Raw genomic sequence first — 23,959 nt, forward strand, 5'->3', positions numbered from 1 at the left:
GTATTTTCATATGTATACATGTACAATGGCATAAACATAAAAGATATATATACATTAGCTAGGCAAAACATAAAAGATAGTAAATGTTAATAAATATAATACAAGGTGTTTCATATTAGCAGGCATTGGTAAATCATATGCAAAAGAGCTGCTATAAGATAGGTACACATACACATTGATAATTGCATAGTACTCAATGGATCTTATGCCGCGTACACACGAGCGGACTTTCTGGCAAACTTGGTCCGGCGTACCGGAGTCTGTCAGACAATTCAAACGTGTGTGGGCTCCAGCTGACTTTTTTTTCTCAAAAGTTTAATGGACTTAGATTTGAAACATGTTTCAAATCTATCCGACGGACTCGAGTCCGGTCGAAAAGTCTGCTCGTCTGTCCGACGGACAAAAACCGATGCTAGGGCAGCTATTGGCTACTGGCTATGAACTTCCTTGTTTTAGTCCGGTCGTACGTCATCACGTACGAATCCGCTGGACTTTGGTTGATCGTGTGTAGGCAAGTCCGTTCATTCAGAAAGTCCATCGAAAAGTCAGTCGAAAAGTCCGCCGGGCAAAGTCTGCCGTAAAGTCCGGTCGTGTGTACGCGGCATAAGATGTATAAAAAGTATATATGGGCCAGTGAATAAGTAATGAGCCGGACTTGTCTGAGCACCCCATGGAAACTCAACGCGTTTCATTACTTTTTGCCATTCATCAGGAGTTGGGTACAGAAGTAAACTGTAAATATAAATAAATATGTAATATTAGTAAATATGTTCTACCCCTTTAATCATCCCCACACATGTGGAATGTGTTGCAGCAATCAGGCATGCTATGTGGAGGTTTTCTTGGCTGGGGTGGGGTTCCTTGCCTCAGCTCCGGAACAGACAACCATCTGGGGTCCCATCCTCCTCAATGCTAGCCAAGCACAGTGCTATAGCCGACCTGTGAGTACAGATCTCTCTCTCCCCATAAGGTCTTTTCTCCCTTTTAAAGGGGTAGAACATATTTACTAATATTACATATTTATATTTACAGTTTACTTCTGTACCCAACTGATGAATGGCAAATAGCCATGAAACGCGTTGAGTTTCCATGGGGTGCTCAGACAAGTCCGGCTCATTACTTATTCACTGGCCCATATATACTTTTTATACATCTAAGATCCATTGAGTACTATGCAATTATCAATGTGTATGTGTACCTATCTTATAGCAGCTCTTTTGCATATGATTTACCAATGCCTGCTAATATGAAACACCTTGTATTATATTTATTAACATTTACTATCTTTTATGTGTTGCCTAGCTAATGTATATGTATCTATTATGTTTATGCCATTGTGCATGTATACATATGAAAATACTTTTTTACTATTGTTAAAAATAAAAAATGCTTACTATATACTCTACCTCCACAAGTCAATTGCCTCATTTAAAGTCCCACATTCTCCTTTTTTATACTTTTTTACTTGAACCCGGGATGGAGGCACAAACATTGTGCCTCATGTAAAGTCCCCAATCCCCCCCCTCTTGGCCAACAGTCCCACTTTGCTAGTGAGGATGCCAAGAGTCCGCCCACATCCTAAGAGCATCAGAAAAAAAGCCAGATAGAGGGACATTGGGAGGAGGAGCTGTGAGGTCAGTGTGATGTCATAGGAAATATAGGCTCTGGATGGAGAGACATTTAGAGAGGGAGATTTGAGGAGTCCTCTATATGAGGCTCCTGTGCAAACCAAATCATTGTTCCTGGGTGTGTCCTACCTCTCCTAAACTGAAGAGTGAACTTTGACCTTTACCATAAAGAAATCTGTCAGAAATCTGTGAAAGTAAGCTCTCATGTGATCAGGTGACGTGCGGAGGAACGGAGTGTAAATAGCAGACAATTTTCTCCAGAGCTTCTAATGGTGGGGATGGATTTTGCTAAGTGCTGGTGCCAAGTTTCCACCCCCCAGGATCACTGCAGGTGTGGAGAAAAGCTGTGTAAGAGGATATGGAGGAGAGATGAGGAGGAGATCCAGGAATCAGGATAAAGGTCAGGACAAGCAACAGACGAGGCATCCAAGAGATGAAGCCGGGGTCACTACACAGAAAATCAATCCAAGGAAACAACAGGCAGGACGAGGAATAGCAAGAAGGAGCTCAGAGACAAATGAGAATATTGCTCAGCCAATGGGAGATTATCTCAGCATGACTTACATGATGAAGGAGATGAGGGGGAGGGGAGGAAGTCACTCAAGGCAGGGCTTGACAAATTTGATTTGAATCTGGGAGCCAGCTAAAAAAGTTAGGAAACAGTTTTTATTAGTGTAGCGTGGGATGTCAGCGCCTAGGGCAAGGTAAGTAATTTGTGAGGTGCAGAACAAGTGGTGCAGAAGATGGGGTGCGGGGTGCAGAATGCAAGACATGGGGTGAAGGGTGTAGGTCACCGCAGGACATGGGGTGCAGGAGAAGGGTACAGAACACAGGACATGGGGTGCAGAAAGGGTTGTGCAGGGTGCAGAATGCAGGACAGTAATACAATCCCCTCCTCCCCTGTGTCCTTCTGCATGTCCTGTATATCTCCCCCAGCAGTGTGTGAGAGCAGAGTGGATGGAGAGGACATCTTGTGTACATAAAGCAGCATGTCCCTCCCTGGCTGGTTTCTTAGATGGCTGTTTTGCAGGCTTGTCCTGGTTACTCCTGTAAGGACTCTGTAGTCCTGGTTCTCAGCACCTTGTGGGGATCTTTGTGGCAGTGCCGAGGTGGCGCCATGTTGGAGATTCGGTCCCGCTCCTTCCTCTCTGTTCTGCCGGAGGGCTCTGCAGGGACACAGGCAGCTGTGGGTGGAAGCAGGAGCCGATGGTGACAGTAATGTAGGGAAAGGAGAAAGATCGGCAGCGGGAGCTCAGTGAGATGAGTCCTCTCATGTCCTGTCCTGTCCAGTCCACTCCTCACTTCACAGGTCGGGTGATGCCACCTCCTCCTCCACTCCCCTCACTATTCTGCCAGGCCCCACTTCAAGCCTCATTCCTGTCTGAATGATGGGTCAGGTTTCAAGCAAAAGCATTATTCAGACCAACAGTGAGAATGGGCTGACAAGAGCCCAGGGGCCAGGACACCATTTCTAGTCACCATGGTGACCAGGGATTTGTCGAGTCCTGACTTATGGTGACCATAGAGACATGGAAATTCAGCTGGTTCAGCAGGGATCGGTCACATTTCCATCCATGTGTGGTCACTGCCGGATAAAAGTCACTCCATCAGCGGCTGCAGCCAATAGCCTCATCACTGATCTGTGTATTCTGAGAGCGGAGGAGCGCCCCCCAGTGTCAGAATACAATAGTGCAGCGGGGAGGATTCCCCCATCCCCCTCCAATGTGTGGATGGGGAAATCGATTGTTTTTTCCTCTCAGCCCACTGACTAAATTATAAAACTGAACCATGTATGACCAGCTTTGGAAGCAAGAAATATTAATCATCAACTGATCCCCCTGAAGGGGTTAATCTACATATTACCTCCTCTGCCACCAGATCCTGCAGTGTCTTCTCTCTACTTCCTATGGAATGTTCTGTGTGTACCTGACATCACTTCCTGTCTTCCATAGAGACTTCCTGTCTGGGTAGAGGTGAGATCACCACCTTGTGGAGCTCAGAGGAACTGCAGCTCAGAGAACCATCTCGTAGTGTGAACACGTCCTTGTGCTGTGTGTGTATGTACTGTATATCCTTATAGATGGGTCATCTCCACTCCCACCAAGGGGGATAGAAATATATTACTGCTCGGGGGGGAGACATTTTGGCCCCTTTGATTTTGCAGTAAAATTGATTGCAGATTTAGTCATGTAGAACATCTGTTATATGGATACAAAGGACCCCAGCCGAGAGTAAAGGGTGGAAATGGCTCCTGATCCCCAGATTTGGGCAATTATGTCACCAATATAAATAGAATAAAACCCGCGCTATGTGTAACAACTCAAATACCTACAAAAATAACTTATACCGGACTGCTGCTGTAACAAAGGTAAGTATTCCCTTTATCAACTAGAAGATCATTATGTGTCACAGCGCTGTCCTATTGTGTGTGCACATAAATCATCACAAATACACTAAAATATGTGGAGACATTCATATATAAAGTGCTAGGGGCTCAAATAATATTCTCTGCAGATCTACTGCTTCCACTTTACACCTACTTCATTGATATTATGGTGTTTATCAATAAATGAAGTAAACTGATCCATGTGCAAATTCATATACAACATAAAGTGCTTTGTATTTAAGATGCTGTTCCCTGCAGATCCACTGCTTCCACTTTACACCTACTTCATTAATGCTATAATATTTGCTGCTATATTAAATAAAGTAAAAATCTGTCCAAATTCATGTAATCATACAATATTTTGTGCTGAATATAGTGTTCTCTGCAAGTCCACTGCTTCCACTTTACATCTACTTCAACAAACTTTGTTATAAAAGTCCACCAATCAATGAAAAGTTGATAAGGTGTAAAGTTCTCGGTGCTCCAAACTGTGCCAGCTGTAGTGTAGCCACGCCTTCTTCCACCTCTTACACACGTGATGGTGAGGGCGCCCCCTTAGTAGTGCTTCCCCACTCACCAGAGCAATATGACTCCCAGCTTTTCATCTACCAGAGTCACCAACATCCTTCACACTCTCCTCACCTCCGATGGCAAAGGAACTGGATCCTCCTCGCTCACTCCTGCAAGTCTGCTGCGCTTTCTGTCATCTCCCTCCTAGACTCCTCCTCTGACCGCTGTTCCAGCAGTAGCTCCGCCTCTTCATACACACTCAGAGCTCCGCCTCTTCATACACACTCAGGGCTCCGCCTCTTCATACACACTCAGAGCTCCGCCTCTTCATACACACTCAGAGCTCCGCCTCTTCATACACACTCAGGGCTCCACCTCTTCATACACACTCAGAGCTCCGCCTCTTCATACACACTCAGGGCTCCGCCTCTTCATACACACTCAGGGCTCTGCCTCTTCATACACGCTCAGAGCTCCGCCTCTTCATACACGCTCAGAGCTCCGCCTCTTCATACACACTCAGAGCTCCGCCTCTTCATACAGACTCTGAGCTCCGCCTCTTCATAGACATTCAGGGCTCCGCCTGTTCATACACACTCAGAGCTCCGCCTCTTCATACACACTCAGAGCTCCGCCTCTTCATACACACTCAGGGCTCCGCCTGTTCATATACACTCAGAGCTCCGCCTCTTCATACACACTCAGGGCTCCGCCTCTTCATACACACTCAGAGCTCCGCCTCTTCATACACACTCAGAGCTCTGCCTCTTCATACACACTCAGAGCTCCGCCTCTTCATACACACTCAGAGCTCCGCCTCTTCATATACACTCAGAGCTCCTCCTCTTCATACACACTCAGAGCTCCGCTCTTCATACACACTCAGAGCTCCGCTCTTCATACACACTCAGAGCTCCGCCTCTTCATACACACTCAGAGCTCCGCCTCTTCATACACACTCAGAGCTTCGCCTCTTCATACACACTCAGGGAGGAGAGAAAGGGGAAGGATATACAGTACATACACACACACAGCACAAGGCTCACACTATGAGATGTTTCACGGGGCTGCAGTTCCTCTGAGCTCCACAAGGTGGTGATCTCACCTCTACCCAGACAGGAAGTCTCTATGGAATACAGACAGGAAGTGATGTCAGGAACAGACAGACATTCCATTTGGAAAGCGGTAGAGAGAAGACACTGCAGGAACTGGTGGTGGAGGAGGTAATATGTAGATTAACCCCTTCAAGGGTGATCAGTTGATAATTAATATATTTTGCTTCCAAAGCTGGCCATACATGGTTCAGTTTTATCGTTCAGCCAATGGGATGAGTGAAAAAAACTGAACTGATTTCCCCATCCACACATTGGAGGGGGATGGGGGAATCCTCCCCACTGCACTATTGTATTCTGACAATGGGGGGCGCTCCTCCGCTCTCAGAATACACAGATCAGTGATGAAGCTATTGGCTGCAGCCGCTGATCGAGTGACTTTTATCCGGCAGTGACCACACATGGATGGAAATGTGACCGATCCCTGCTGAACCAGCTGAATTTCCATGTCTCTATGGTCACCTTAAGTCAGGGCTCAACAAATTCCAGGTTGCCATGGTGACTAGAAATGACATCCTGGCACCTGGGCTCTTGTCAGCCCATTCTCACTGTTGGTCTGAATAATGTTTCTGCCTGAAACCCGGACACATTATTCAGACAGAAATGTGGCTTGGAGCGGGGCCAGGTGGGAGGGTGAGGGGAGCGGAGGGTGAGCACCGTACCTGTGAAGTGAGGGGTTGACTGGGTAGGACAGCGGCATGAGAGGACTCATCTCACTGAGCTCCCGCTGCCGATCTTTCTCCTTTCTGCGGCCGCATTACTGTCACCATCGGCTCCTGCTTCCACCCACAGCTGCCTGTGTCCCTGCAGAGCCCTCTGGCAGAACAGAGAGGAAGGAGCGGGACCGAATCTCACACATGGCACCGCCTTGGCACTGCCACAAAGATCCCCACAAGGTGCTAAGAAACAGGACTACAGGGTCCTTACTGCAGGCCATTGCTGGTGTACGTTTCCAAATATACTTTCAGGCAGGTGATTCAGTGATCTGCAGTGCATTAAATATATATACAGTCTCCTACATATATATATCCACTGCACTGTAGTCTAGCCAAGCCTATATCTGACTGCAGGCCATTCCTGGTGTTCGTTTTCAAATACACTTTCAGGCAGGCGGGTGATTCAGTGATCTGCAGTGCATAAAATATATGTACAGTCTCCTACATATATATCCACTGCATTCTTGTCTAGCCAAGCCTATATCTGACTTCAGGCCATTGCTGGTGTACGTTTTCAAATACACTTTCAGGCAGGCAGGCAGGTGATTCAGTGATCTGCAGTGCATTAAATATATATACAGTCTCCTACATATATATCCCACTGCATTCTAGTCTAGCCAAGCCTATATCTGACTGCAGGCAATTGCTGGTGTACATTTTCAAATACACTTTCAGGCAGGTGATTCAGTGATCTGCAGTGCATTAAATATATACAGTCTCCTGCATACATATATATCCACTGCATTCTAGTCTAGCCAAGCCTAAATCTGACTGCAGGCCATTCCTGGTGTACTTTTTCTAGTAAACTTCAGGCGGTGTTTTGCTAATAAAATTTTACAGCATGTCTGGAATGCCACCAAGGAGAGGCAGATGCTCACAGGCCACTAAAAGAGGGCAAGCAAGCTCTGTGTCTACAGCCATAAGTGCTGGTCGTGGACATGGTGCATCCTCAGCACGTGGCCGTGGGGCACGCTTGTCCTTTTTTTCGGCAGCTGGCCATGTTGATCCACAACATGCAGAGTGGATAACTAAGCCGTCCTCATCCTCTGTCATCCAGGCTCAGAGTAGTTTGCCTGCCAATGCAGCTGCCAAAGCGGCCTATTCCATCAGCTCAATGTCATCAGTCACTCCTTCCCTAGCCCCACCATCATGCACAGAGGAGTCCCCCGAACTGTTCGCCCACAGTGTGGGGTACATACTGCAGGAGGATGTGCAGTGTTTTGAAGGCTCCGATGATGGTACCCAGGTTGAGGAAGGCAGTAACATGAGCCCAGAGAGAGGGGGCGCCCAAGACGTACAAGAAACTGGCAGTCATGTTCCCCCAGCTGCAGCATACTGCCAGGTTTGCTCCAGTGACGAGGAGGGAGGGGATGATTTGGTCTCTGACTCTACGTGGGTGCCTGATAGAAGGGAGGAGGAGGAGGCGGCACATCTCCAACGAGGCAGGATGCTCTCCAGGGGCCAGCTTAAGGGCAGCCACCCGACTGCATCAAACCGTAGAGCTCCACATGTGCAGGGCGCTGCTGACTCCCCGCATATTTTGAAAAGTTCTTTGGTGTGGATATGTGTGCAGCAGATCGCACCATGGCTGTTTGCAACATATGTCTGAAGTGTATCAAGCGTGGCCAAAACAGCAACCGCTTGGGCACCACATGCTTGACCAGACATATGTCGACCTCCCATGCAGTCCGTTGGCAACAGTACTTAAAAGACCCACACCAAAGGACAAGGCGGACCTCTCCTTGCTCCTCATCAGCTGGGATCTCCAACCCCACTATACCTTCAGTCATATCAGAAACTTGCACTGAGAGGAATGAAGGTGTAGAATTAGGTGTGCCAAGTACTTGCGGGCAATCTGCTATCGCTACACCAACATCCAATTGTAGCAGGCAAAATTCCCTACCCCAGTTGCTAAAACGTCAAAAGAAATTCGGTCCAAGCCATCCACATGCTCAGTGGCTGAATGCTAGCTTGGCTAAATTGCTAGCACTCCAACTGCTGCCTTTACAGCTGGTAGACTCTGCTCCCTTTTGTGAATTTGTGGAATGTGCGGTACCTCAGTGGCAGGTTCCCAAACGCCATTTCTTTTAAAGGAAGGCCATTCCGGCTCTCTACTGGCATGTGGAAGGCAATGTCTTGGCCTCATTGGACAGGGCGGTCAGCGGTAAGGTGCATATTACCACTGACTCATGGTCCAGCAGGCATGGATAGGGACGTTACCTGTCTTTCACGGCGCACTGGGTAACTCTGCTGGCAGCTGGGAAGGATGCAGGACAGGGTGCAGTATTGTTGGAGCTTGTTCCGCCACCACGCCTCTAAATTGCTAGTAGTGGTGATTCTGCCACACCTCTCTCCTCCACCCCCTCCTCTTCTTCTTCCTCTATGGCCTCTTCCTCTGCAGATTTCTCTTCGGAATCAGTGGTGCTCCGTAGGCGTTCAAGGGGTTACGCAAGCACTCATGGCATGCGGTGCTTGAGTTGTTCTGCTTAGAGGATGAGCCACACTGGGGCAGAGATTCTGTCAGCTATGCAGGGGCAGACTCAGAGGTGGTTGATGCCATGCCAGTTTCAGTCAGGAATGGTGGTTTGCGACAATGGCACCAACCTCCTCTCCGCCCTCCGACAGGGACACTTGACCCATGTTCCCTGTTTGGCTCACATCCTTAATTTGGTGGTGCTCTAATATTTCACAGCAGGGTTTGTTCCTGCGCTCAACAACAGAATCTGTGAGGAGTTACAGTGTTGTGGCACCACCACCACTGCCTAAGACCCAATTTTTCTGCCTCTGTTTAACAGGGGCATGTAATTACAATTCTTGATCTAATATTTCACAGCAGGGCCATTCCTGCGCCCACCAAGAGTAACTGTGAGGGCTTACAGTGTTGTGGCACCACCACCACAAAAGGCCCAATATTCTGCAGAGTATATAGGGCAGGCCATATAGAATATACAGGCGGTCCCCTACTTTCAAACATCCGACTTACAAACTACTCCTACTTACAAATGGAAGGAGACAACAGGAAATGAGTGGAAATCTACCCCTAGGAAGGGAAATTCTCTCCTGTAAGAGTTAATATGGGAAAAAGGTGTCTCCACTGAAGCTTTATCACCAATTCTTGTTTCCCCAAATAACCCCAAATTTTCAAAATCCAATTGTCATTGGGACAGAAAGTGAGGTGAAATCCTCTGAACAGGGGCACAGACAGCAAAACAAATTGTCATTGGGACAGAAAGCGAGGTGAAATCTTCTGAACAGGGGCACAGACAGCAAAACAAATGTTACAGGGGTGATAGCCCTTCCCTATGTTTTCCAAAAAGGTAAAAAATGTATTTTTTGGCTGTAGCTACACTTACAAAATGTAACTGTTCCAAATGACAAACAGATTATACTTAAGTACAAACCTACAGTCCCTGTCTTGTTTGGACCACCTGTATACTGCTGTTCAGAGTATATAGGGCCTGGGGGCCCCACGCCTTTTCTCTTTTTAATGTGCGTGCGGGGTTCCCCTTAATATCCATACAAGACCCAAAGGGCCTAGTAATGGACTGGGGGGTACCCATGCCGTTTGTCTCACTGATTTTCATCCATATTGCCGGGATCCAACATTATATTACAGCTGCAAGCAGTTTTAATGACTTTTATTCCTTTAGAAATGTCATTTTGTGGAGGGACTGTTCTAAACACGGGAAACACGCGCCACTTTACAGGCATACTATAGACACCCCCCAGGTACGATATTTAAAGGAATATTTCACTTTTATTTTTTCACTTTAAGCATTATTAAAATCACTGCTCCTGAAAAAATGGACGTTTTTAAAACTTTTTTTTGCATTGATACATGTCCCTTGGGGCAGGACCCGGGTCCCCAAACACTTTTTAGGACAATAACTTGCATATTAGCCTTTAAAATTCGCACTTTTGATTTTTCACGTTCGGGTCCCATAGACTTTAACGGTGTTCGAATGTACGCGCAAACTTTCCGGGGGTGTTCGGCTCATCCCTATCCGGTACCCTGTGTCCTGCTTTATGCGGTGACCTGCACCCTTCTCCAGTATCCTGTACCCCATGTCCTACATTCTGCACCCATGTCCTGCAGTGTACTGCACCCTTCTCTGTTACCCTGTACCCCATGTCCTGTGTTCTGCGGTGACCTGCACTCTTTTCCGGTACCCTGTACACCATGTCCTTCGTTCTGCACCCTGCATTACATGTAATGCACCCTTCTCCTGCACCTTGCAACCCATATTTAGCACCATCCTCCCCATGTCCTGCTTTCTGCACACAGCCCAACATGTCCTGCACCCTTCTGCACCTCCCACCCCAAGTCCTGCATTCTCCACCCCACAAATGACTTGCTAATTACTTGCCCTGCCCCTGGCACTGATAACCCACACTTCCCTTAAAAAAAACTGTCTCCTAACTTTTTTTTAGCTGACTTCTAGATTCAAAGCAAATTTGTCAAGCCCTGACTTAAGTGACTTCCTCCCCTCCCCCTCATCTCCTTCATTATGTAAGTCATGCTGAGATAATCTCCCATTGCCTGAGCAATATTCTCATTTGTCTCTCAGCTCCTTCTTGCCATTCCTCGTCCTGCCTGTTGTTTCCTTGGATTGATTTTCTGTGTAGTGACCCCGGCTTCATCTCTTGGATGCGCTCGTCTGTTGCTTGTCCTGACCTTTATCCTGATTCCTGGATCTCCTCCTCATCTCTCCTCCATATTCTCTAACACAGCTTTTCTCCACACCTGCAGTGATCCTGGGGGGTGGAAACTTGGCACCAGCACGCAGCAAAATAAATCCCCACCAATAGGAGCCCTTGAGAAAATTGTCTGGTATTTACACTCCGTTCCTCCGCATGTCACCTGATCACATGAGAGCTTACTTTCACAGATTCCTGACAGATTTCTGTATGGTAAAGATTAAAGTTAACTCTAAAGTTTAGGAGAGGTAGGACGCACCCAGGAACAATGATTTGGTTTTCACAGGAGCTTCATAAAGAGGGCCCCTGAAATCTCCCCATCCAAATGTCCCTCCAGTCTATGTCCTATGACATCACACTGACCTCACAGCTCCTCCTAACAATTTCCCTCTATCTGGCTTTGCTTCTGATGCTCTTAGGATGTGGGTGGACCCTTGGCATCCTCACTACCAAAGTAGGCCTGTGGGTCCTGCGTTGTATGTAATGACCTCAGAATGCCTGCTACAAGCTTTTATCCTGCATAGTGTGGGGGTAAATTACACCTCAGTCTGAAGTGGGGCTTTAATAAAACGGAAACTTGAATGGTGAGTTGAGGAGGATTCTGGGAATATCATTAAAATTTTACTATTTGTGTTCAGATCTAGAATTTTCTTCCTGTAAAGTCTGGAGATCATATGACCATCACATTGCCTCCACCTCCCTCCCTGATAGAATAGAGAAATACAAAGAAGATTCTAGAGGTCACCAGAGAGATCATGGAGGAGAGGTGAGCGGTGCTGGGAATTCTGGGACATTATCCAGTAACAGACAAGGGATGTGTCTGGATGGTGACTGTATCATTGTGTGTGTCAGGTTCCTATAAGGTGTCAGGATGTCACTGTCTATTTCTCCATGGAGGAGTGGGAGTATTTAGAAGGACACAAGGATCTCTACAAGGACATCATGATGGACAATCAGCCGCCCCTCACATCACCGGGTAAGAGGAGACTTTATTGTAAAGGAGAGAGCAGTACGGAGGATCCACCTAGATCCCTCATAATCTGATAAACACATAGAAACAATGTATTCAGTCAGTGTGTGTGTTTCCTACAGATGGCTCCAGTAATGGGAACCCACCAGAGAGATGTCCCCATCCTCTATATTCCTGGGATTCCACGCAGGAAGATCACACCATCCCTCACCATCATCAGGTAGATGAGGAATAATCACTGATAGTATCATTAGGATCTGTACATTATCTGCATTGATGTCATTTTTATTCTATATTCAGAGTGGAAAACTGAGAGATTCTAAAGTTGAAGTTAAAGAAGAGATAAAAGAGGAGGATGATGAGGATGGGGTGATGGAGGAGTCAGAGTTTCTAAAAGAACACAAAGATCTGTACCAGGACACCATAGAGGAGTCATCCAGCTACAGAAACCCTCCAGAGAGATGTCCCCATCCTCTGTATTCCCGGGATTCCACACAGGAAGGTCACACCATCACTCATCATCATCATCATCAGGTAAATGATTTACAATTATTGGTAGTTCTGATTTATACACAGCATGTTTGTTACAATGAACGTTTAATTATATATTCAGGATGGAAACCTGGGGGGTGGTAATATTGTTTTTAAAGAAGAGTATAAAGAGGAGGATGAGGAGTATGGAGTGATGGAACCACTGAATATCATGAACCCACCAGAGAGATGTCCCCGTCCTCTGTATTCCCGGGATTCCACACAGGAAGATCACACCATCCCTCACTGTTACAAGGTTGGTGGGACGGAGCTTATAAAATAGAGACAATGTGTGGATTTTTTTATGTGATGTCACAATAATAAAGCTTATATCTTACAGATGATATTCACTCTCATTTTCTTGATTTAGAGTGGAGATCCAATCGATATAGAATTTGAGGTTAAAGCAGAAGAAGAAGAGAGGTATGTGAGGGATGATCAGCAGTCTATGGAGGAGGATGGAATAACGGGGACATTTATAGAGGAGGACACTCCTACAGAGATCAGTACAGGTGGGTCATTAACACTAAATACATTCCTCCACCCATACTGCTCACTGATTGGTCCAGAGTAGGGTGGAGACTGGGTGATATCAGCCTGTAATACCCTGGTCATTTTCCTGAGCTATGTTCACCGTCCTGTATTTCTCTCAGATAATCTTCCTTCTCTGTGCTGCAGATACAGTTTATGTATCTAGACTGTATTTATGAACATTCTGGGGTTCAGCGGACAGCAAAATATTCATTTCCATCATAGATGTTACTAGACCTAGGCACCTGGGGTATGTGCTTTTGATCTTCTGCTCCATACCCGGGTATGGCAAGATCTCTGACAGAACAATTCTCCCAGGGTTACTTGCTCTGTTATTTGCTGACTGCCGGGTGGAGGGATATGTCTGTATAGTCTCAGACCCAAGTCACTGAGTGCAGTCTCAGGAGATGGGAGGCAGCGGTGTGGGACCTCTGCAGCTTGTCTCATGTGAACATTTAGGCTTCCACTGAATACCAATATTATCAGTCCTGACCCTTACACTATATAATTTATATTGTACTTTACATGCCCCTGACACCTGCACTATATACTTTGTTGTACATTACATACTCCTGACCCTGCGCTATATACATCATTATGACTCCAAAGACATGCTGATAGGTTAATTGCTTCTGTCTAAATTGGCCCTAGTATATGAATTTTAGTTAGGGACCTTAGATTGTAAGCTCCTTGAGCGTAGGGACTGATGTGAATGTACAATGTATATGTAAAGCACTGCGTAAATTGACAGCGCTATATATAAATACCTTAAATAATAATAAATAACAATGATAATATAAAATCCCTAACTGTTGTATCCTATATAATAAGTTGTACATTACATAGTCCTCACTTTTTTGCACCCATTTTCTACCAGCTGGACATTTTATATCTGATCCTGGTCTTCAGGATCAGTCCAGTCTTCATCTTGGTTGTTCTCCCCCATCCTCACTCTCTGACCTCTGGTGGGGCTCAGCCCCACTGTTCATGACGAAATCGTGGACTAAATAAGGAAGTGCAGGACTTGTGTTGGGAAAATGGCAATGAATGATAGAGGGGGTGGGGACACTCGTCCTATAATCCCCTCATCACTATCACTCCTATAAAAGACAGTTCTTGTTGTTTCCTCACTCTCTGACTGATGTCCATGAATAAAGAAATGAGCTGGTAGGAGATTCAGAGATGTAGGGTTGAAACAACTAATCGATTAAAAAAGTTGTGTTCTATTTTTATAATCGATTAGTTAGTCAGTCGATTAATTGGCCTGCATACAGAATGCATTATTTCTTTACATATCAAAAAATACAGCTCAGTACACCATCCATACATGTCAGTAAATGCCAGAGAACTTGAATGTGTGAGGAGCAATGCCTCATGGGACATGTAGTATATAGGGGAACTCTATACTATACTTTGCTGCTCCCTATAGGGGAACTCTATACTATGCTTTGCGGCTTCCTATAGAGAACTCTATACTATACTTTGCGGCTTCCTATAGGGGAACTCTATACTATACTTTGCTGCTTCCTATAGGGGAACTCTATACTATACTTTGCGGCTTCCTATAGGGGAACTCTATACTATACTTTGCTGCTTCCTATAGGGGAACTCTATACTATACTTTGCAGCTTCCTATAGGGGAACTCTATACTATACTTTGCTGCTTCCTATAGGGGAACTCTATACTATACTTTGCGGCTTCCTATAGGGGAACTCTATACTATACTTTGCTGCTTCCTATAGGGGAACTCTATACTATGCTTTGCGGCTTCCTATAGAGAACTCTATACTATACTTTGCGGCTTCTTATAGGGGAACTCTATACTATACTTTGTGGCTTCCTATAGGGGAACACTGAAGGCAGGGGGAGCCAGAAGTGCCAGAGGGGGGAGGGGACAAGAAGAGGAGAAGCAGGGCTGCTCTGTACAAAACCATTACACAGAGCAGGTAAGTATTACAAGTTTGTTTAAAAAAAGAAATCCAACATTTACAATGACTTTAAGGTCTCTGCACAGGGAAGATCAGCATCTGAACCCAGAGAAGGTGGAGGCTGATAGACTGGAGGTGATAAAAGGCATTACAATTACATAATGTAAAAGTTTACCACTATTGTGCATTATATTTAAAATGATTATATCCATGAAAAAAAAGTCTTAACTTTCAGTACTACTTTAGCTCCACAAGAAACTTTTCCTGACCAGAGCACTTTTTACAATTTGGCACTGCGTTTATTTAACTGACAATTGCACGGACATTCGATGCTCTACCCAAACAAAATTTGCGTCCTTTCTTCCCCACAAATAGAGCTTTCTTTTGGTGGTATTTGATCACCTCTGCGGTTTTTATTTTTTGCGCTATAAACAAAAAAGTGACAATTTTGAAAAAAAAACAATATTTTTTACTTTTTGCTATAATAAATATCCCCAAATTTAAAAAAATAAATACATTTCTTCATCAGTTAAGGCCAATATATATTCTTCTACATATTTTTGGTAAAAAAAAATAGCAAAAAGCATACATTGATTGGTTTGCGCAAAAGTTATAGCGTCTGCAAACTATGGGAAAGATTTATGGCATTTTATTTTTTTTAATAGTAATGGCAGTGATCTGCGATTTTTAGCAGTACTGCAACATTGCAACGGACAGATTGGAGACTTTTGACACTTTTTTGGGACCATTGACATTTATACAGCGATTTAGTGCTATAAAAATGCACTGATTACTGTGTAAATGTCATTGGCAGCGAAGGGATTAACACTAAGGGGTGATCAAGGAGATAATTGTGTGTTCCCTCAGTGTGTTCTAACTGTATGGGAATAGGAGTGACTAGGAGAGGAGACATTGTTTTTTTCCTACTTTGTAGGAACAAACGATATGGCTCCTCTCCTCTGACAGCACAGGGATTTGTGTGATTACACACACAAATCTCCATGCTGGCGCTCTTGCTTGCCGGCCACATGCATTGGGGCCCCCGCTGTGCAGCAGGCACATGCCCTTTGGTGGCCGAAAAAGGGTAAGACGTACCATACGGGATTTCACCCAGGAGGGCCATTGTTCTGCGGTATATCTGCGTGACACGGTCGGGAACCGGTTAATATAAAATCCCCCCCCCCCAAACCACCATATATCTTCATGTGTGACTCCTAGGTAAAATCCCCATATATCCTACTTCTGGGTATATTTATTATTATATATATGATATAAGATATATTACTTTCACTATTTCACAGTATAAATGAATCCCTTATAGTAGTGATTATCTGCTGTTTTTGTACTATAAAAGACTATTTTTTAACCCCATCATAACAGATGATTAAAAAAATCATGCTGCTGCTACTAAATGTCCTATGCTGGCCATACACTAATCGATTTTTGGATAAAAATGTTCGCACAAATATTTGTATGAAAATTATTTGTACATTCGATGAATGGACGAGTGTAGTTCGAAAATTCCACTTGCTTTTATCATTCAATTTTAAAATGAATGTAACTTCTAAACAAAAACCACATACACAAATTGAAAATTTGTTTGATAGAGAAAAGTTTTTTGTTCTGCTCCTTTTAATTTTCCCATCACTGTGGTAGAAAATGAACGCCGATTTGACCCCACTAATGGTTAGAAAATTGGATGAATGTTTTTTGGAAAGAAAAATGAGTTTGTGTAAGGCCAGCATAAGTGACATCAGGTGCAGGGAGCTTGTACCCACCTACCTGTCTATGACAAGGGAGTCTGTCATCCATCATATTATATTACACTCCTGTCTGATCATCTGCAAAACAGCATTTTACGTCTTTTACATTTTAATAATGTTGATCTCTGATTCTGATATGTAGCAGATTCACCCTCTAATAATACATCTATCTGTCTGTTATTCTCAGAGTGGATTAAATATCCAACTATGTATCTGGATATTTATATTTACCGCTGCATATAGATATTCAAGAATATTAACTAAATCATACACCAACCTTTTTTTCATGTTTTTATCCAATTAGTCGATTAATCTAATCAATAATCGGCCAACTAATCAATTATGAAAATAATCATTAGTTGCCACCCTACAGAGGACCCATTTACTAGTTACCTTGAGGGTGGAATTATAAGATCCTCAGAGACAAAGCTGCCTGATGTGGGCGGAGTCCTGGTTTAGGGAAACCAATCTGCTTATGTCTAATAATAATCTTTTTATTTATATTTTAGTAGATGGACGGGAGATGAGGAAAACCTCGGAGGATTGTCTCACTTTGTCTCCAGACTGTAAAGTAGAAGATGAGGACATCACACAGTATAGTCCAGGAGAAAACCCGGCTACCTCAAATGTCCATCTGGCACCACACAGTGTAGATGGACCATCGTATTCCTCTTATCCTGAGGAACCTCAGACTGTGAGGGACGGTGCCGTCCTTCCAACAGATAAGAGGTTTTCCTGTACTGAGTGCGGGAAATGTTTCCCTTCTAAATACCATCTTACTGTTCATAGAAGATCTCACCCAGGAGAGAAGCCATATTCCTGTCCTGAGTGCGGGAAGTGTTTCCAGTCTAAATTCCTTGTTAATAGGCATAAAAAATCTCACACGGTGGAGAAGCCGTATTCCTGTCCTGAGTGCAGGAAATGTTTTGTAAAACAATCACAACTTGTCAGACATCAGAGATCTCACACAGGGGAAAAGCCATATTCCTGTACTGAGTGCGGGAAGTTTTTTTCACAGAAGTCCAGTCTTTACACACATCAGAGATCTCACACGGGGGAGAAGCCGTATTCCTGTACTGACTGCGGGAAGTGTTTCCATTCTAAATACAATCTTAATGTTCATAAAAGAACCCACACAGGGGAGAAGCCGTATTCCTGTCCTGAGTGTGAGAAATGTTTTTCAGTGAAGTCCTATCTTTACACACATCAGAGATCTCACACAGGTGAGAACCCATATTCCTGTCCTGAGTGTGGGAGATGTTTTTCAGTGAAGTCCAATCTTTACAGACATCAGAGATCTCACATATGGCAGAAGCCGTATTCCTGTCCTGAGTGCGGGAAATGTTTTTCTCAGAAGTCTGATATTTACATACATCAGAGATCTCACACGGGGGAGAAGCTGTATTCCTGTCCTGAGTGCGGAAAATTTTTTTCACAGAAGTCCAATCTTTCCATACATCAGAGATCTCACACAGGGGAGAAGCCGTATTCCTGTCCTGAGTGCGGGAAATGTTTTTCACAGAAGTCCGATCTTAACCGACATCAGAGATCTCACATGGGGGAAAAGCCATATTCCTGTCCTGAGTGCGAGAAAGGTTTTTCACGGAAGTCTGATCTTTACACACATCAAAGATCTCACACGGGGGAGAAGCCATTTTCCTGTCCTGAGTGAGGGAATTGTTCCTCACTGAAGTCCTGTCTTCCTGTACATCAGGGATCCCACACAACCCTCGAGGTGTATTAGTGCCTTGAGTGTGGGAAATGTCTTCTATATGAATGTTGCTGGACATCACAGCTCTCATGTGGGGAAGAAGCACACCCTAATATACACCTCAGATATACTCCATGGCTGATCTTCATCATGTAAGAAACAGTTCCGGGGGTGTGGACATTTTTTGAAAAAACGACTTGTGCAAGGGACTAAATCAGAGTCCCAATCTCCTTGTCCCTTATGACCATCTCCTTGTTCCTCATCTACCAGAGAGCTCAGCAGTGGTGTGGGAGTTCATTGAAAACTACAAGCCAACATTGGTAAAGGACAGAACTCTGTGAATCAATGGCACGGCCACGATCTTTTCATAAAGTGACAGCCAGTATGGGGAACTTCTCCCCGCACTGCTGTCACACAGAGGACTCGGATCGCTGAGCCGCTGTAGGAACAGGAACATGTAACATGTACCCGAAGGTGAACATTTCCTTTAACCCTTTCACTGCCAGAGACGGTTTTGTGCCCATATGTTTAACCACTTCAATACTGGACACTTTCACCCCCTTCCTGCGCAGGCCAATTTTCATCTTTCAGCGCTCTCGCACTTTGAATGACAATTGTGCGGTCATGTAACACTGTACCCAAATGACATTTTTATCTGTTTGTTCCCACAAATAGAGCTTTCTTTTGGTGATATTTGATCGTCACTGGGATTTTTATTTTTTGTGCTACAAATAAAAAAATACAAAATTAAAAAAAAAAGTTTTGCTTTGTTTCTGTTATAAAATATTGTTAATAGTAAGTTTTCTCCTTCACTGATGGACACTGATGAGGAGGCAAAAATATGAGGAGGAGGTACTAATATGCAGCACTGATGGGTGGCATTGATGAGGAGTTACTGACAAGCATACCTGATGGGCACTGATTAGCATCCCTGATCAGCACTGATTGGCATACCTGGTGGGCACTGATTGGCATCACTGGTGGTCATCGCTTTAATAGCCCCTTATTGGTCATTGGTTTAGTGTTATGGAGGAGGTCTGGTCATAGAATTATCGCTCTCGTTCTGCTGTGCGTGGCGATATGTAACTTGTGTAACAACGTTTTTAGGCGTAGGCGCCCCAATGTGTGAGTTTGTTTGTATATGTGGTGGCGGGGCCTCAGACTTTTTTGGGGGGGAGAGGGGTTATGTGCTTGGGTTTAAATTTAACTTTGTTCAATTCAAATATTTTTTTTTCATCACATTGAGCAGCCTTTTTCAACCAGGGTGCCTTGAGGTTTCTTCAGGGGCGCCTTGGCAAAATACCTAAAAATTGGCCCAAAATTGTATACAATCTGGAGGGTGGATGAAGCCTTTTAGTTACACAAAGCCTCAGGTTTTCATTGTACACCATTACAACCTTCTAGCTGCCAACCACCTAACGACCAATGACATCATGAGCTGATAAGGAGGATATCAGTTGCCTGAATATAACCCTTGTGTGATCCTCCCCCGCCTCTCTCCATCAGCTTTGGGGTCTCATTAGCTGAGTGATGGAGAAAAACTGAGGGAGAAGAGAAACATTGGAATTACTAGTCAGTACCAGTTTGCAAAAATGTATTTGCTTTGGAAGAATAAATCACTTCTAACGTTGGGTGTCCTATGTGTATTGATGTTGTTGCATTATGTAGAACTATTAGAATAGTTTTTACATTTTAGATTGGGGCACCTCGAGATTGTCCATAATTTTGGAGGGTGCCTCGAGACTGTCCCTCATGTGATGATTTTTTGGTGACAGGTTCTCTTTAATGAGACATCCAGGTTTTAAAAGACCCCCCAATGTCTCCCCTGTGCTCCACTGAATGGAATGTAATACAGATCGCACTGCATTATATTCTTTCTCAACCTTAATAGCCAAGAAAACTGTCAGTGGGGACCCGGAAGTGATGTCATACATGTCACTTTTGGGTCATGAACAGGAAGGGGAGGAGAGCGGATGTGTGTTCTCTCTCCTCCCCCCCCTCTACCCATCATCATCTGCTATGCTGGTCGCGGGTCCGCAGATGGGCAAGAGGAGCCCGGGATACATAGCGTATGTGTGTCGGGGGGCATTTTACCTGGGGGTGTGGAAACATTCGCTCAGCCACCCAAATGCTTCCATCCGACAAGTAAATCTGCTCCTTGCTCGCCCACAGCAGGGCTAAATGTTAAAAAAACCTACCTGTCCGGCCCTCAGAACTGCATGTCCCGGGTGTCAGACGATAGGAATTGTACATCCCTGAGTTCATAAGGAGATCAGAGATCACCAAAGACATGGATGAAGTGTTGTACTGTGTTGGCCATTGATAGCAGTAGAAAAATAAAAATGGAGTCATTACCTTTCATTGGCTGAATACATTTTGTGGTGTAAGATTTCACAAACACTTAGAGGTCTATAAAAAAAAAATTAGTTGAACGAATGTGAGCATCATTCACACAGCCAAGATGAATATTGGATGTATTTTATTTCATACACTGATTTCCTTGGCTCCATCTAGTGGCCATAATGCAGTATTGTGATATTTCTACTAATGGAGGATAGTCAGGAAAAATACCCCATTATGGCCACTAGATGGAGCTGACAATCATAGGAAATCACTTTGTTACATTATGGCCAGAATAAGTAATGGCTGGATGAATGTTTGTCACATTCATCCCATGAATTTTCTATGAATAGACCCCTTAGTTTCCTTCATCAGACATGTCTTCATAGAAATACCTGGGTCATACTCATACACTACTCGGCACACAGACCCCCGAGGTATATATACAAGGCAAATCTCACCCCATGCCTTGTGTCAATGCAGTCTTGATTAAGAGAGAAGTTTTTTTGTGGATATGGTGATATATGGGGCTCGTCCTTCAGTGGTTATTTGTGTCCACATGGATGAGTTGTACCCGTATTACATATCTGAGAGACAGATCATTTCATAGGGCAGAAGACAGATAGTCCATATCTTCAAAAAAACAATAATATCCCAGCACCAATGAGTGTACACCCGGGGAGCTCAATCAAAACATGTGAAAAAATAACATAATTTGTGATAAGCAATCAACATGCCATGTAATACATAACATGTACTGAGTAGACTAACATGACTTGAACTCAGGGGAGGGAAAGGGGGAGGGGGGGAAGGGAAATCAGTGCAGCTGGACTAACCATAACTGATAGACACAGATATAAAACAAAAAATGTCCAGCGCTCTGGATGTCACACAGACAAATAGCAGCAGTCCAAAGTAATAGTTGAGAAATTTAATGAATGTATATAGTAAAAGCACTTGGTAAACAATGTATAAAAATAGTCCCATATAAATAGCACTATATTGCACTTGAATAAAAGTCCAATCAGCAACAGGCAGCCTAAAACGGGAGATCCATCCAAAAAACCTAATCCCAGGCTGTGAACAAATTGAAGGGGGTTGGAGGGGAGATGGAAGCCCCAGCCCACAGACCCAGGAGACACACACTTTATCCACTGGCTATGGGATCCAGAGGGGATGGCTCACCGGTTCCAGGGGAAGGTTCCGTAGATGTAACATGAGGACAGGCAGTGGTTCCGCTGAGAGGAGAAAAGTCTCACAGCGGCTCCGTGCCGAGGGGGCGATGACGTCAGCCCAGCTGGAGGGAGAGGGCGCGGCTTCACACAGGGGAACCGCCGGAGAGTCAGCTGATAGCGCTGAGCAGCTGAAATGCCGGTCTGTGTCCACTCTGGGTAGAAAGCCTCAGTGAGAGGCAGTGGTAATGTAATAAAGCCATCAAGGAGTGGCATGGTGAACAGGGAAGCCGCCAGAAAGTCTGTGTCCCCTCTGAGTGGACAAAAGCTTCAAGGAAGAGTGGTGTCACTCAGGAAATCCAATGGTAAACATGAGCCACCAGCCAGAAGGGAATGAATAGAGCCAGCAGGTTAGTTGGAAAGCACTGCTGTGGACAATGTGACGCTCCCAAGGGTGGGTGGGTGGATGGATGGATGGGTATTCACCGTGGCATGGTACTGAGTGGGACCTCTGTCAAAGGTTGCCTTGATGACGCGTTTCGCGCATTAGCGCTTTTTCATACTTTTTACTTTGGACTGCTGCTATTTGTCTGTGTGACATCCAGAGCGCTGGACATTTTTTGTTTTTAGTCCATATCTTCAGTAAGACATTATTTACTGGCATACTTTCTCTTTTTCTGTTCATCTCATTTTTATATGTGACCAATAGATGGGAGGAGAGACAGATATACCCCCATCTCTTGATACCAGTTGGTGTTGGTGAGTAGACCTTGAATTTACATATCCTCTATACAGCCTGGAGCCTTTTATTGATGGTGGTATTTTATCACCACTGGGTTTTTTTTTTGCTAAATGAATAAAAAAAGACCCCAAATTTTGATTAAAAAAAGGTTTTCTTTGTTTCTGTTATAAAATGTAATGATACACTGTAACCTCTGGCAACCAATCACAATCGCTGCCTGATCTGATTCTGTAAACTGATTTTTGAATCTAGCTGCTATTTATTGTATGTCTCAGAGCAGGTGGTGAGTCAAATTGCATGGGGGGCGGGGGGGTTAGGGGGCAAGAAAATGTTTGCCCAGGGTCCAATCAGTATTAAAGACGGCGCTGTTCAGATCCACACTATATATATATATATATATATATATATATATATATATATATATATGTATGTATCATCGTCTGCTGGAGATAAAAGACATCACAGTGACTATGGAGGAAGAGGACGGACATGACGGGGGGTTACTGGGTGTAAATAGAAAATAAGATCTTATTACCTCCTCTACTGCCACTTCCAGCAATGTCTCCTTTGTACCTCATGGCTAAGGATGAGCTCAGGCATGTTGGCAACCCGCATGTGCAATATCCGACAGGAAGTTGGCACTGCACAGCGCTTATCACAGGCAGTGAGACATTTTCCCGGTGAGCGGCTGCAAGGATCGAGAAATGTCTCTCTGCTTGTGATTAGCACTGTGCAGTGCTGACTTCCTGTCGGGTATTGCACATGCGGGTTGCCAACATGCCTGAGCTCATCCTTATTCATGGCTTGTTTTGCCTGCATCTGACATCACTTCCTGTGTATACCTGACATCACTTCCTGTCTTCCATAGAGACTTCCTGTCTGTATTCCATAGAGACTTCCTGTCTGGGTAGAAGGGAGATCACCATCTTGTGGAGTTCAGAAGAACTGCAGCCCAGAGAAACGTCTCACAGTGTGAACACGTCCTTGTGCTGTGTGTGTATGTACTGTATATACTTATAGATGGGTCATCTCCACTCCCACCAAGGGGGATAGAAATATATTACTGCTCGGGGGGGAGACATTTTGGCCCCTTTGATTTTGCAGTAAAATTGATGGCAGATTTAGTCATGTAGAACATCTGTTATATGGATACAAAGAACCCCAGCCGAGAGTAAAGGGTGGAAATGGCTCCTGATCCCCAGATTTGGGCAATTATGTCA

At 44.6% G+C, this 23,959-nt stretch overlaps 2 protein-coding genes across 2 annotated transcripts in view; one reads left to right on the forward strand and one right to left on the reverse strand.

Moving 5' to 3' along the window:
- LOC141121652 (uncharacterized) overlaps positions 1-3,542 on the reverse strand; it is a 447,439-nt gene extending 443,897 nt beyond the window's left edge. The window contains exon 1 of the mRNA XM_073611330.1: positions 3,492-3,542. The gene's annotated coding sequence lies outside the window, so the exon portion shown is untranslated. The remainder of the gene's footprint in view (positions 1-3,491) is intronic.
- The window catches only part of LOC141121729 (uncharacterized), a 373,994-nt gene that overhangs the window by 329,569 nt on the left and 20,466 nt on the right, over positions 1-23,959 (forward strand). The window contains exons 9-12 of the mRNA XM_073611439.1: positions 12,321-12,554; positions 12,634-12,807; positions 12,922-13,063; positions 17,284-18,425. Coding sequence (XP_073467540.1) covers positions 12,321-12,554; positions 12,634-12,807; positions 12,922-13,063; positions 17,284-18,425 — 1,692 coding nt within the window. The remainder of the gene's footprint in view (positions 1-12,320; positions 12,555-12,633; positions 12,808-12,921; positions 13,064-17,283; positions 18,426-23,959) is intronic.

Source organism: Aquarana catesbeiana, unplaced genomic scaffold (assembly GCF_042186555.1).
Source record: "Aquarana catesbeiana isolate 2022-GZ unplaced genomic scaffold, ASM4218655v1 unanchor228, whole genome shotgun sequence".
NCBI lineage: Eukaryota > Metazoa > Chordata > Amphibia > Anura > Ranidae > Aquarana > Aquarana catesbeiana.